Source organism: Cyprinus carpio, chromosome A2 (assembly GCF_018340385.1).
Source record: "Cyprinus carpio isolate SPL01 chromosome A2, ASM1834038v1, whole genome shotgun sequence".
Taxonomy (NCBI): Eukaryota; Metazoa; Chordata; class Actinopteri; order Cypriniformes; family Cyprinidae; genus Cyprinus; species Cyprinus carpio.
This window is the reverse complement of record NC_056573.1, coordinates 14,023,311-14,035,371: the sequence shown is the minus strand read 5'-3', so window position 1 is coordinate 14,035,371 and position 12,061 is coordinate 14,023,311. Positions and strand designations below refer to the sequence as shown.

Sequence of the window (12,061 nt, the reverse complement as noted above, 5' to 3'; positions counted from 1 at the left end):
CCCCAAATGCTCAGCCTCAGTGTTTAAGAAAAGTCCCTGTGTAGCAGAGCAGGGGCATGATGGAACAGCTCGTCAAAGAGAAATAAAAGGAGAGAGAAGTCTGTTATTGAGGACAGAGGGGAGAGGGGGCATTGTCATTGACCCTCCTCCATGCTCCACGGTGAGGATCCCACATATCCATTTTCAGACATATTTTGGGTCACCAGATATGGCACACCTATTTTGCAATGTAAGGACTATTTCACTTTGTCCTGTGCAGCCTCAGCTTGGGGAATTAAAAAGTGGAAAATAAAAGAGGGAATGAAGGACAGGAAGATATTTTCACTGTACCTTTCATGATCTACTGTTGATGAATTTTTAAATTATGAACTGTGAGGTGATCACACAAAAAGAGTTTGAAATTTATATATATATATATATATATATATATATATATATACGGCTGCAAACTAAGGCTAGAATCTTGTTTGTCCATTTCAGCTGTGCTGTTTCACTTTAAATTAATGATTAATTAAAGGCATAATCAATTGCAGAGATTAATATGATTAATTATTAGTCAAACATTAAAATTTGCAGTTGTAAGTAATATATTTTCACACTGAATCACCAAATTAATGTATTTTAATGCCATTTCTTACTAAGTATTATGCATAATGCCATTTCTTACTAAGTACTATGAAGGCTAGCATGACCAATACCAAAAATGACAATTATTTATAAATTATTTGTAACATATTCAATGAAAAAAAAAAAAAAAAAAAAATCACAGAAATCTAAATACACAAACACACATAGCAGATGTAGTACATGTCTAATATTAACATTAATTAAACCTTATAATAGAAAAAGTGTTCCTGCGTTATATTAGGTGCCCCTTATACCTGTGTACTTACATAGTAACTACATGTGTACGTAGTATGTAAAAACAGTGTAAGTACATATTGGTACACAGTATCTACAGCTGTAATGTGCGTGTAACTACACATATGTAACAACCCACTGAATGGTATGTGTAAGTACAGGACATGGGTAACAAAACTTGTTGGTAAGGAAAGTGTTACACTTTATATTAGATTTATCTATGTAATTACTCTGATGTTACACAGCAGCGGCCAGTAAATAAGGCTTTACATATAAATTGTGGTTGGTGTCCAGAATGTTACACTTTATTTTAAGTGGACAGTTCCTGAGGAGTTAACATGTAAGTACACTGGAATTACAGTGTTGCCTCAACTCCAACAAGAGATCCAACTCCCCCCACTTTACATATCCCCAAACCTACCCATATCCACCCTCTGGATCCCATTTCCACCCCTACAACTATCCATCTCCACCCCCTGGATCAAATGGTTCCAATTACTCTTATGCATGTTGTTACAAAATGTAGTTATATATGTCCTGTTACACATTTGTACTTACACAAATCATCCGGAGGGTTGTTAAATGTGTGTAGTTACAGAAATATTACAGCTGTAGATACTATGTACCAATGTTGCACTTACATTGTGGTTACATGCTAAGTACACATGCAGTTACTTTGTAAGTACACAGGTATTAGGGCACAATATAAAGTGGGACCAAAAATGTAAAATATATGGGTTAAAGGACTGCACATTGATTCAAATTTAACTCATTCTATACTGGTTTGAAGTTGCTGACAAACTTAATTTTTTAAATTTAGGCATACATTGGCAACACTTTAGTTTAGGGTCCAGTTCTCACTAATAACTAGTTTCTTATTAGTATACATATATGACATATGCTGAGATTATGTTAATCATTGTAATCCTCCATACTAATGTTTTGGTCCTGTTTTCATTTTTAGTTCCTTAAACTGCATTAAATTGTATTGAATAGTTTTACTTGGAGGTTTATTTGTGTTTATAAAGCACATATAAATGCCTTATTCTTGACCATATTTTACATCCCTTAATGCTACTCCATACCTTAACTACCTTACCAACTACTACTACTACTAATAATAATAATAATGCATTTTATTTAATGGCCCCTTTCAAAAAACCAAACAACACCACACAACAAACAAAAAAAAGAAAAGAAAAAGAAAAAAATACAAATCACTACACAGTAAAAAAAAAAAAAAAAAAACATTCCGCATATACAGATAAAGTGCAATAAAGACTCAATAAAAGATTATAAGAAAGCATGTATGAAAAGATATGTCTTAAGACGTGTTTTAAAAGTCAAAGTCAGCAGGCACTCACTGTTACTAATATCAGGGGGAAGGAAGTTTCATAGGCAGAGTTCCATATCTGCTAATAAGCAGCAGAATAGGAGTTTATTGAGGCAAAAGTAATAGTAAATAGAAAGTTAATAGTGAGAACCAGTCCCCAAACTAAACTGTGACCTATGTTACATACTGTAATAGTTTATCTAACATTCTATTTCTAGTGCTAGTGCTTTTTAAATGGGAAAAGGTATTGAAACCAAAGTGTACCATATTTGTGGAATGTACCATGAAACAAAGCATAGCCCCTATTGCTTTCCTTTTCTTCATATGCATCTCTCCATCTGCTCTAGAGGGAGATGGATAGCAGCAGTGGACTGTCATTAGATGTCCACAGACTACACTAGCTTTGAGTAATGAAAGAGTAACCTCTCTACTCCCTGAAGGATAAGAGCACACCAGCCTCATCCGCACGCCTTTACAAAGGCATTTGTTTCAGCTAAGCAGTTACAGCACAGCCAGCAAGTCTGTGATTGGCCATGTAACAGGGCATCTGAGGGGATTTCTACTTGTCACATCACATCAAGAGATAGATGCTCTGATGCCATGGGTGCACTCATTTATTCATGTCCACTAAATATAAAAATATTGGGCTCTTTCTTGGGGGAACTCAAACAATTTTAAAATCCCTTGAGAGGTCAGCACCCGCAATACATTTCTATTTTTCACATGTTGGCAAAACAGGAATGGGAAAACAATGTTCTAAAGACAACCACACAGCACATAATGAATTGATAAGCCCAAGAGCAGGCATTGCATAGTGTGGGTTAAGCATTCACACTTTTATGGCTTTATGCATTATTCATTCGGGATGCTATGGCCATCCAGTAATAAGATACGACTCACCTCGGGGCAAACACACACAAGCCCCTGAATGAAAGAGCACGAGGGGTTATTGCTATCATCCTTGATTTCACGTGTGTTCGAAAAAGAGATGCAAATGGCATTATGATCTGCATCTAATGTCATCCAGCCTTAGCCCGCATATAAATATTGCCTAAATAAACATCCAAATACTGTCAAAGAATTCACTTAATGTGGGGTAAAGGAGCTCCTGTTTCATGTACAATAATGCATAAGCTAAAATCGAACTGCACTATATTCACTCACTTTTGCTTAAGAAAGAAATTTAAATAAAAAGGATACAAACATGTAAACATGTTTTCTAAATTACTTTATTTTAGAAAAAAAATAATGTAACCAATTTTAACTTTTTAAATTAAAGAGACTAAACTTGATTTCATTTTTTTTTTTTAAGTAGGTAAAAATAAATGCAGTGTGATAGTCTTCTCCTCTCATTCATGTTCATATATACACTGTATTTAAATATGATTATTCAAAACAACAGAAGAAAGAAAATTTGGAACAACCATCCTTTTAATGCAATGTAAAAAAAAAAAATATTTATAAAAAAATAAACCTATAAAATGTAAATAATAAATAATTGTACACTACAATTTAAAAATGTTGGGGTAGTAAGATTTTATAAAGGAAATTAATAATTTTATTTGGATGCATTAAATTGATGAAAAGTGAAAGTTGCATTTATAACATTACAAAATATTGTCATTTCTAACAAATTCTCAATCTTAATATTAATAAAAAAAAAATAAAAAAAAAAAAAAACTATCACCACAAAAAAAAAAAAAAAGCATTTTCATCATTGAATCATTGATAATACTAATAATTGTCTCTTGAGCAACAAATAAGCATAGTATGCATCATGTGACACTGAAGCCTGAAGACATGGCTGCTGAAGCTTTGCAATCACAGTTTTTACTGTATTTTTTATTAATTATATTAATTATATTTCAAAAATATAAAGAATCTTACTGACCCCAAAATTCTGAACGTCATTGTAAATATAAAAACTCAGTCTGATCCGTTTTTTTCTTTTTCTTTTTCTTTTCTTTTACTTTCTGAGATTAAAATGACTATAAGAAGGCATATTCTACCTTTTTCAGTATGACTGTTCCCTCATGAGTGTTCTTATTGCTGTAAATATCAAACATGGAGCCTCCGTCACCAGGAACGATGCTATATTCCACTTCAGCATTCTTCCCAGAGTCCAGATCATGAGCTTTGACCCTCCCCACAGACGAGCCCACAGGTGAAGTTTCAAGAATGCGCAAGTGAAAGATGCCTGTTAAGAATAGATATGACTCTACATTTAGAAATTAATCTGAGAGGTAGTTAACAATAATCATCCACTAATCACTTCAGCAGCTCTGGAGGAAAATGCTAGAATGCTAATCACATTTGCAAATTCAACACTATTCAGTTGTTTGTGTTTGGCAGGAACCTTTGAGGACTTAATCATGGGCAATTGTAAATCTGAGGATCTCCTCAGGTCAGGCATGACTGTTCAGTCCCTGTTTAGAAGATAGACACTCTTTGTTATCAGTGCCAGCCATTAAATGAATTAAACAATTCAAATAATGGACTCACGTTTAAGGTTTCCAAAGAGCACAGCAAATATGAAACCAGATTAAATTCACATTAAGATAAGCCTCAGGGATAAACTGCTGCTGATATAGAATAGCTGACAGTATACTGTGAGCTTTATTGCACTCTATTATGATTCCTGCATGTCTAGAAACAGCTGCTTTTGAACATACTTTTAGAAAACCGTGGTGGGTTGTCGTTGACATCACGAAGAGTGATATTGATGGTTGTGGTCCCAGCTAAGCCCCCGAGCTGGCCACCCATGTCCTTAGCCTGTATGACCACCTGGTACATCTCTTTGACCTCCCTATCCATGTTGGGTAAGGCAACTCTTATGATCCCTAATGCAGAGAGAGAGAGAAAGAGAGAGCATGTGAGAACATATACATTTTAGAATAAACTGATAGAGAGAGAGAGAGAGAGTTAATATCAGATAAGTGAATAATATTAACACATATAAGTAATAAAAAAATACTACTACAGTTTATACTCTATATACTATATACTCTATACTATACTCTATATATATACAGGTGCATCTCAATAAATTAGAATGTCATGGAAAAGTTTAATTGTATATAAGTCTACTTTACTGGCCACCGTATAATTTATTTCAGTAATTCAACTCCAATTGTGAAACTCATGTATTAAATAAATGCAATGAACACAGACTGAAGTAGTTTAAGTCTTTGGTTATTTTAATTGTGATGATTTTGGCTCACATTTAACAAAAACCCACCAATTCACTATCTCAACAAATTAGAATATGGTGACATGCCAATCAGCTAATCAACACAAAACACCTGCAAAGGTTTCCCGAACCTTCAAAATGGTCTCTCAGTTTAGTTCACTAGGCTACACAATCATGGGGAAGACTGCTGATCTGACAGTTGTCCTGAAGACAATCATTGACACCCTTCACAAGGAGGGTAAGCAACAAACATTCATTCATTCATGCCAAAGAAGCTGGCTGTTCACAGAGTGCTGTATCCAAGCATGTTAACAGAAAGTTGAGTGGAAGGAAAAAGTGTGGAAGAAAATGATGCACAACCAACCGAGAGAACCACAACCTTATGAGGATTGTCAAGCAAAATTGATTCAAGAATTTAAGTGAACTTCACAGGGAATGGACTGAGGCTGGGGTCAAAGCATTAAGAGCCACCACACACAGACGTGTCAAGGAATTTGGCTACAGTTGTCGTATTCCTCTTGTTAAGCCACTCCTGAGGCGTCTTACCTGGGCTAAGGAGAAGAAGAACTGGACTGTTGCCCAGTGGTCCAAAGTCCTTTTTTCAGATGAGAACAAGTTTTGTATTTCATTTGGAATCCAATGTCCTAGAGTCTGGAGGAAGGGTAGAGAAGCTCATAGCCCAAGTTGCTTGAAGTCCAGTGTTAAGTTTCCACAGTCTGTGATGATTTGGGGTGCAATCTCATCTTCTTGCACCACACCAACCCAACCAACAAGAAAAATAAACAACAAAAACTAACACTATCCTTTTCTTCTTTTCTTGTCTATCCTATTCTTGGAAGAAGAAGAAGAAAAAAAAAAAAGCCAGATTTGGCACTTTCCCACACTAAATGTAAAATTTGGAGCACTTCATGCTTCCTTCTGCTGACCAGCTTTTTGAAGATGCTGATTTCATTTTCCAGCCAGATTTGGCACTTGCCCACACTGCCAAAAGCACCAAAAGTTGGTTAAATGACCATGGTGTTGGTGTGCTTAACTGGCCAGCAAACTCACCAGACCTGAACCCCATAGAGAATCTATGGGGTATTGTCAAGAGGAAAATGAGAAACAAGAGACCAAAAAATGCAGATGAGCTGAAACCTGGGGTGCTTCTCAATTCTTATTTGTGCATCCCCGTTTCCTTTCCTCGCTTCCTTTCCTCGTGTCTTAGCTCCACCCCTTCAGGATGCGAGGCAAGGACACAAGGAAAAGATGCAAGGTTGTAGGAGTTGAATCAAGTGAAATTATATATCCTCGCTCCTTTTAGCGTCACTTTAAATTGTTTTCAGCTGCGCTAAAGGGATCTGCCCTTATGTTGTTAAAGCTTGTTATTTAAGACATTCATAATAAAGATTAATAAAGCAAGATGCCCTGTTTGAAATATATGACATGCATGGTTTATTTAAACTGCAAAGGTAAAATATAAATTACAATTATTACAAAAGATGTGAAGGGGGAGGAGAATTCATACGTGCGTCAGGTTTTTCAATGAAAAGCACTTCCGCAAAGGATACACCTGTGTATCCTCGCTTCTAAGTCCTCTGGAAGCCTCCTCACTCCTTGATCCTCGCCTCCTCATGGTGGAATTAGAGAATTGAGATGTCTTACAAGATGGCTGAGCTCGATCGGTTCCCAGGTCGTAGGATGGAGAACGGAGGAGTGAGGAAACGAGGTGGGATGTTGAGAAGCACCCCTGGCCTTCCATACCACATCAGCAATGCCACAAACTGATCACCTCCATGACATGCCGAATTGAGGCAGTAATTAAAGTAATTAAAGCAAAAGGAGCCCCTACCCAGTATTGAGTACATGTACAGTAAATGAACATACTTTCCAGAATGCCAACAATTTAATTAATGCATTAACGCGAGATTAACGCGTTAACTTGCCCAGCCCTAATATATATATATATACTATATATATATATATATATATATATATAATATATATATATATATATATATATATATAGTGCTGGCCCCTAATAAGCGATATACAGTAGGTAGACATCCAAAACGTCACTTCTACCGCCGCTCGTACCGCCGCCGCGGCGTCTGCAAAGTGCATTTGCAGCTTTTGACCGCTGAGTGGCGCTTTAATCACAAGTTTTCAAACAAGCGCATCAAAGCACATTTTCGCAAATAGACGTCAGTTTTGCCTCGCTGATGTGTTACATTTGACGGCTTCAGTCAGGGAAAATGAAAGAAAAAACACTATAGTTAAAATATTTAATATTCACAGATGAAAGTTTGGTGATTATGAAGTTATGTGCATTTCTTAGAACGAATTCAAGCAGGATAAATGTCAAGCCTGTGCCTGAGCCTGTGCTTATATTTTCTCTAAGCTACACAGTATTACACCATATTTTAGATTTGACACATTTAATAGGTGTGCAGTATTATTTATATAATATAAATTATGTGTTATATTATTCAAAAGAAATTGTGGTTTACTTTGCATCAGAGCATTAAAAGTGGCTATTTTAGTGAGCTAGGCTACATGGATCTATATGCAAAATGTCAATATTCTCATATATTAGGCCTATATTTTTAATTTATATTTTAAAATTCCTTTAATAAAACAACATGTATTTTTGTTATTCGTTACCTGTCCTTTATTTTGACAGACAACTTCTTGGGAAAACATATTTGTCTGTAAGAAATTGTTGCGTGTTTTATAAATTATTTTCTTTATTTTAGTAAAACGTGAGACCACTGTATAATTTCGTTCCCATTATTTAGGCCTAATTAAAACAAGAAAACGAATAAATTAAACCTGCACGATTTAGCTAAATCATTGAAATTCTAAAGAATGGACGGATTAATAAAACTTCCTCACGATTAAACTCAAGTTCTCTCATTATAATCACCAAACCGCGCAAATGATGTAAAAAAGAGCTTCATTAATAGACAAACTTCAGTGATTTTAAAGGGAGCCGCCGTTACTTGCTTACATAGAATTTAAGTTAAAAAAAAATAAAATTGCAGCCGCATTTAAATGCATGTATTTAAAATGTCTGCGTGCAAGAGTGATGCTGAGTGCATGCGCAGCATTTATTCTTATTTGTTTTTATCTTCATTACAAATCTTGTTTGGTTTTATTTTGGATAATTGCATGTAAAAAAATAATTTACGTTGTAATGCACATGCAAAATATGAATAATTATTCATATTTAAGTGTTTGTGCGAAAATTATTAATGCGCAGGCAGGACAAGGAGGCGCCCTCTAGATCACTTGAATTTTTTCCTGATAATGAATTAACTTAAAATTGTGGTGTCTCACATACATGATAAATATATCTACAGAAAGCTTGAAATGTCTTTTAAAACAAATCAATTCAGAACGAAAGCATTATGTAATCTGTGACGGTTGTATTTCTCTTTAAATGCGCGTTCATGTGGAGAGAGTCAGCACTGTGAATTTCATCTTGCAGCCAACAAAAAAAACATTTGTTTTATTAATAAATAATTAAAATGTCTCCTTTTTTTTACAATTATTGGGCTACTTCTGCTAATGCATGTGCTTGAGCGCGAAATATATTAAGGCTCATTATGGACTATAGATGTAAATGTAGTATAATCCTGCGATTAGTTGAATAATGACAAATGAACGACTAGTAACTAGAAAAATCTTACATGGGAGGCAGACCTATTAAATAGCCTCTAGACATCTCTGTTAAAGTTTTTTAAAGCATTTTATACGCGTTTGCATAAATTATTTCTTTCAGAACGGTCTTTAATGGAGAGATGCTTTAACACTGATTTTTCCTCTAAAACACAAAAAACGAAAATTTAAATAAAATTGATTTCCTTCTCTGCAGATATTGTTGCCTCTGATTTGTGAAAAAAAAAAAGGCTACACAAAAAAAAAAAAAAAAAAAAAAAAAAAAAAAAAACATTAATAATAAGAATAAAAAAAAAAATGTCTCCAAAAACTCCAAAAAGTTTTTTTTGTCATGTCTGTAACGGCATGTGTATTCCCAAATCTAAAAAAGCCTATAAAAAATCAGACGGATCATACTGATGTCTGGACTCTGTTTGGGATTTAGAAAAACATAAAGAGATGTTTCAATATATTAATGCTACATTCTATGAGAATTTATATTTCATAGTCTAAAAAAATATTGTTTAGGCGAAACAAAATAAAATTAACGCAACAGTTTGCGAATTTATTTATTTATTTATTTTTTGAGTTAAGGCAACTTCCTCTTAAATTATAATAACTAATAAACTATATTGCGCTATACATTAGTCAACATTTGAAGTGGATCAAAACCTTTCTTCAAAGTTGCCCTAAAACCAAAATGACGAGTCCTATCTAAACCTGTTCTGCAAGTTTGATACCCTCATAAGACACTGTCCATATGAAAGAACAAGAGAGATTCAATCACACTTATATCAACCACCACAATTTATACAGAACTACCCCAACCCCCTCCAGCCCAACTGAATTCGGTCTGTTTGTTGGCTGTGAGGAACGGTGTGTTGTCATGTTACTGGGTTGAAACATGCCTGCACTCACAGCAGCCCTACTCTTATTTATTCATTATTTTCCCGCAGCCCATATTATTGTTTTCACAAGACCATAATAATAACAAATTATCAATTGATAATTAATCATTATTTTACGAAAATCATTGTTATTTGTGAACGTAGCGTGTTGCGGAAGGCTTTAAGACCAAGCGGAGTCCTCCATCAGCTGCTCCCGCTTCACAGTGAGCGCGAGCTCTAACTGACCCAGCTTCAAAGTCCGAAAGTAGCAAGACAGAAAAACATTCAGTCTACCTGGAGGAAGACGTATTTCATTGTAAATTAATGCTGTGAAATAGAGAGTTAAATAGAAAGAGAGAGAGAGAAGAATCAACAAAGCAAAACAAATAGAGAAATAAAAAAAAAAACCGTGTTGGCTATTCCTAAACTTGGAGCTCATTATTGAAGTAAAAATCCAAACACCAGAAGCAAACTCTCAGTGTTCTTTCATTGAAAAGTCATTTTGTTTATTCACAGGCTGAAATAATATTTTAGTTCAAAACTTTAAGTGCCATTGTTTAAAAATAACATTGTTATAAAAATGCTTTATTGGCTAACGTTTCTAGACCTTCAGTTGTTATGCTTTAAAATCCCATAACATTTGTAATTTCACAGTATTTTCACCTCCTAAATCACTAACCTTTAAAGTCACAATTCTATAACGGTCAAAATTTACTCAGGCCGATGGCACTTTTAATGACATTATTATTATTTTTTTTTTTACACTGTTTTTAGAATAAATTGTAGCTTACATAAATAGGTGAAGCAAAACAAATATGAATAATATTTGGATCGTCCCTTATTTTTTCCCTTATTTTCTTAAAGAATAAACACTTATTTTCTACAAGAATAAACATGATAACATATTATTAATTCATAGAAATAATTTATATAATAATATAGGCTTAACTATAAACAAACAAACAAAAAATAAATGAATAATAATTTAAAGCGAACCATAAGGTAAGGTTGGGCTCTCATTCGGGAGAAATCCAAACGTTTCCATATTCGTGATATTGCCTATTTCAAGCTCAACTATTATTCATTAGGAAAAAATAGGCTTTGTAGTTCACGCGTGTTTCAGTATCGACGAAAAAAAAAAAAAAAAAAAAAAAAATCATAATTAACAAAAAATATGCCAAAGTGGACCGCTGCTCGCGCTGGATGATGGCACGGTGAACGGCTACTGTTTCCCATGAATGTGCGCGAGGCACCAGCGCGATTCAAACAGCTGAAACAGAAAATACAAAATTTTTGGTCACACAGTAAAGGCATAATTCAAAAAATGCAAAGTGTTAGCAGTTTGAAAAATCAAGAATAATAACAGAATTAATCATAATTATTGCTAAATGCTGGACCGTTCTCATTTCTATCTGCAAATGGAACCTGAAGGATTTTTTTTAAAACCAAGAATGAACCGAAATGAAAACATTTAGCTTTTTATCCGTATATATAGGCCTTATATTTAATGACTGTTTAATAACAATAGCAAGCATAAGATCCTTTGTGTAAAGGTCTTCTTTTAATTTTTGATGAGTAGACTGTAGCCTAAGACTATCCTAAATTTTGAAATTAACTCACTGTACATTTTTTAATGTTTTTTTTTAAAGATGGTACAATGTTATATCATAATGTCATTGTTGTTTTACCTCCTCCTTTTTTATCTCATTTTACAATTACATTCAGTTCGCAATCCGTCCCTTTGCGCCACCTGGCGGTAGTTTCGCCGAATGAATTTAACACACACGACTGACTTGCAGTTAACGCCGCGGCCCTGCGGCGGCGGTACGCAATGATGCATGACAAGTTACCATAACCATAACTAAATAAGTGGCTGCATAGGGAGTTCAGATCACGGGAGTAAGGCGAGATGATGGTGGAGATGGCAACAGCAGAGCTGAGCTGGAAGCTGTACTCCCATAAGAATTAATTAAAAACATTCGTGGACACGCACTGTAAGTGTCTGACAAATCGTGTAGAATGCAATGCACGCTCAGCACTTCCGGTCCCGATCACGAAATCGAAAGCGAAACTAAAAAGGATGTGTTCGCGCATTCAAACGCAATTTCAATACAAGCAGTTTGAGAGCGGCTGTGGCTCCCTGATGCATGA

At 34.8% G+C, this 12,061-nt stretch overlaps 1 protein-coding gene across 1 annotated transcript in view; it reads right to left on the bottom strand.

Moving 5' to 3' along the window:
• The window catches only part of LOC109052926 (cadherin 12, type 2a (N-cadherin 2)), a 52,941-nt gene that overhangs the window by 16,395 nt on the left and 24,485 nt on the right, over positions 1 to 12,061 (bottom strand). The window contains exons 5-6 of the mRNA XM_042774346.1: positions 4,867 to 5,034; positions 4,204 to 4,391 (exon numbers count right to left, since the gene is read on the bottom strand). Of these exons, the coding sequence (XP_042630280.1) occupies positions 4,204 to 4,391; positions 4,867 to 5,034 (356 nt within the window). The remainder of the gene's footprint in view (positions 1 to 4,203; positions 4,392 to 4,866; positions 5,035 to 12,061) is intronic.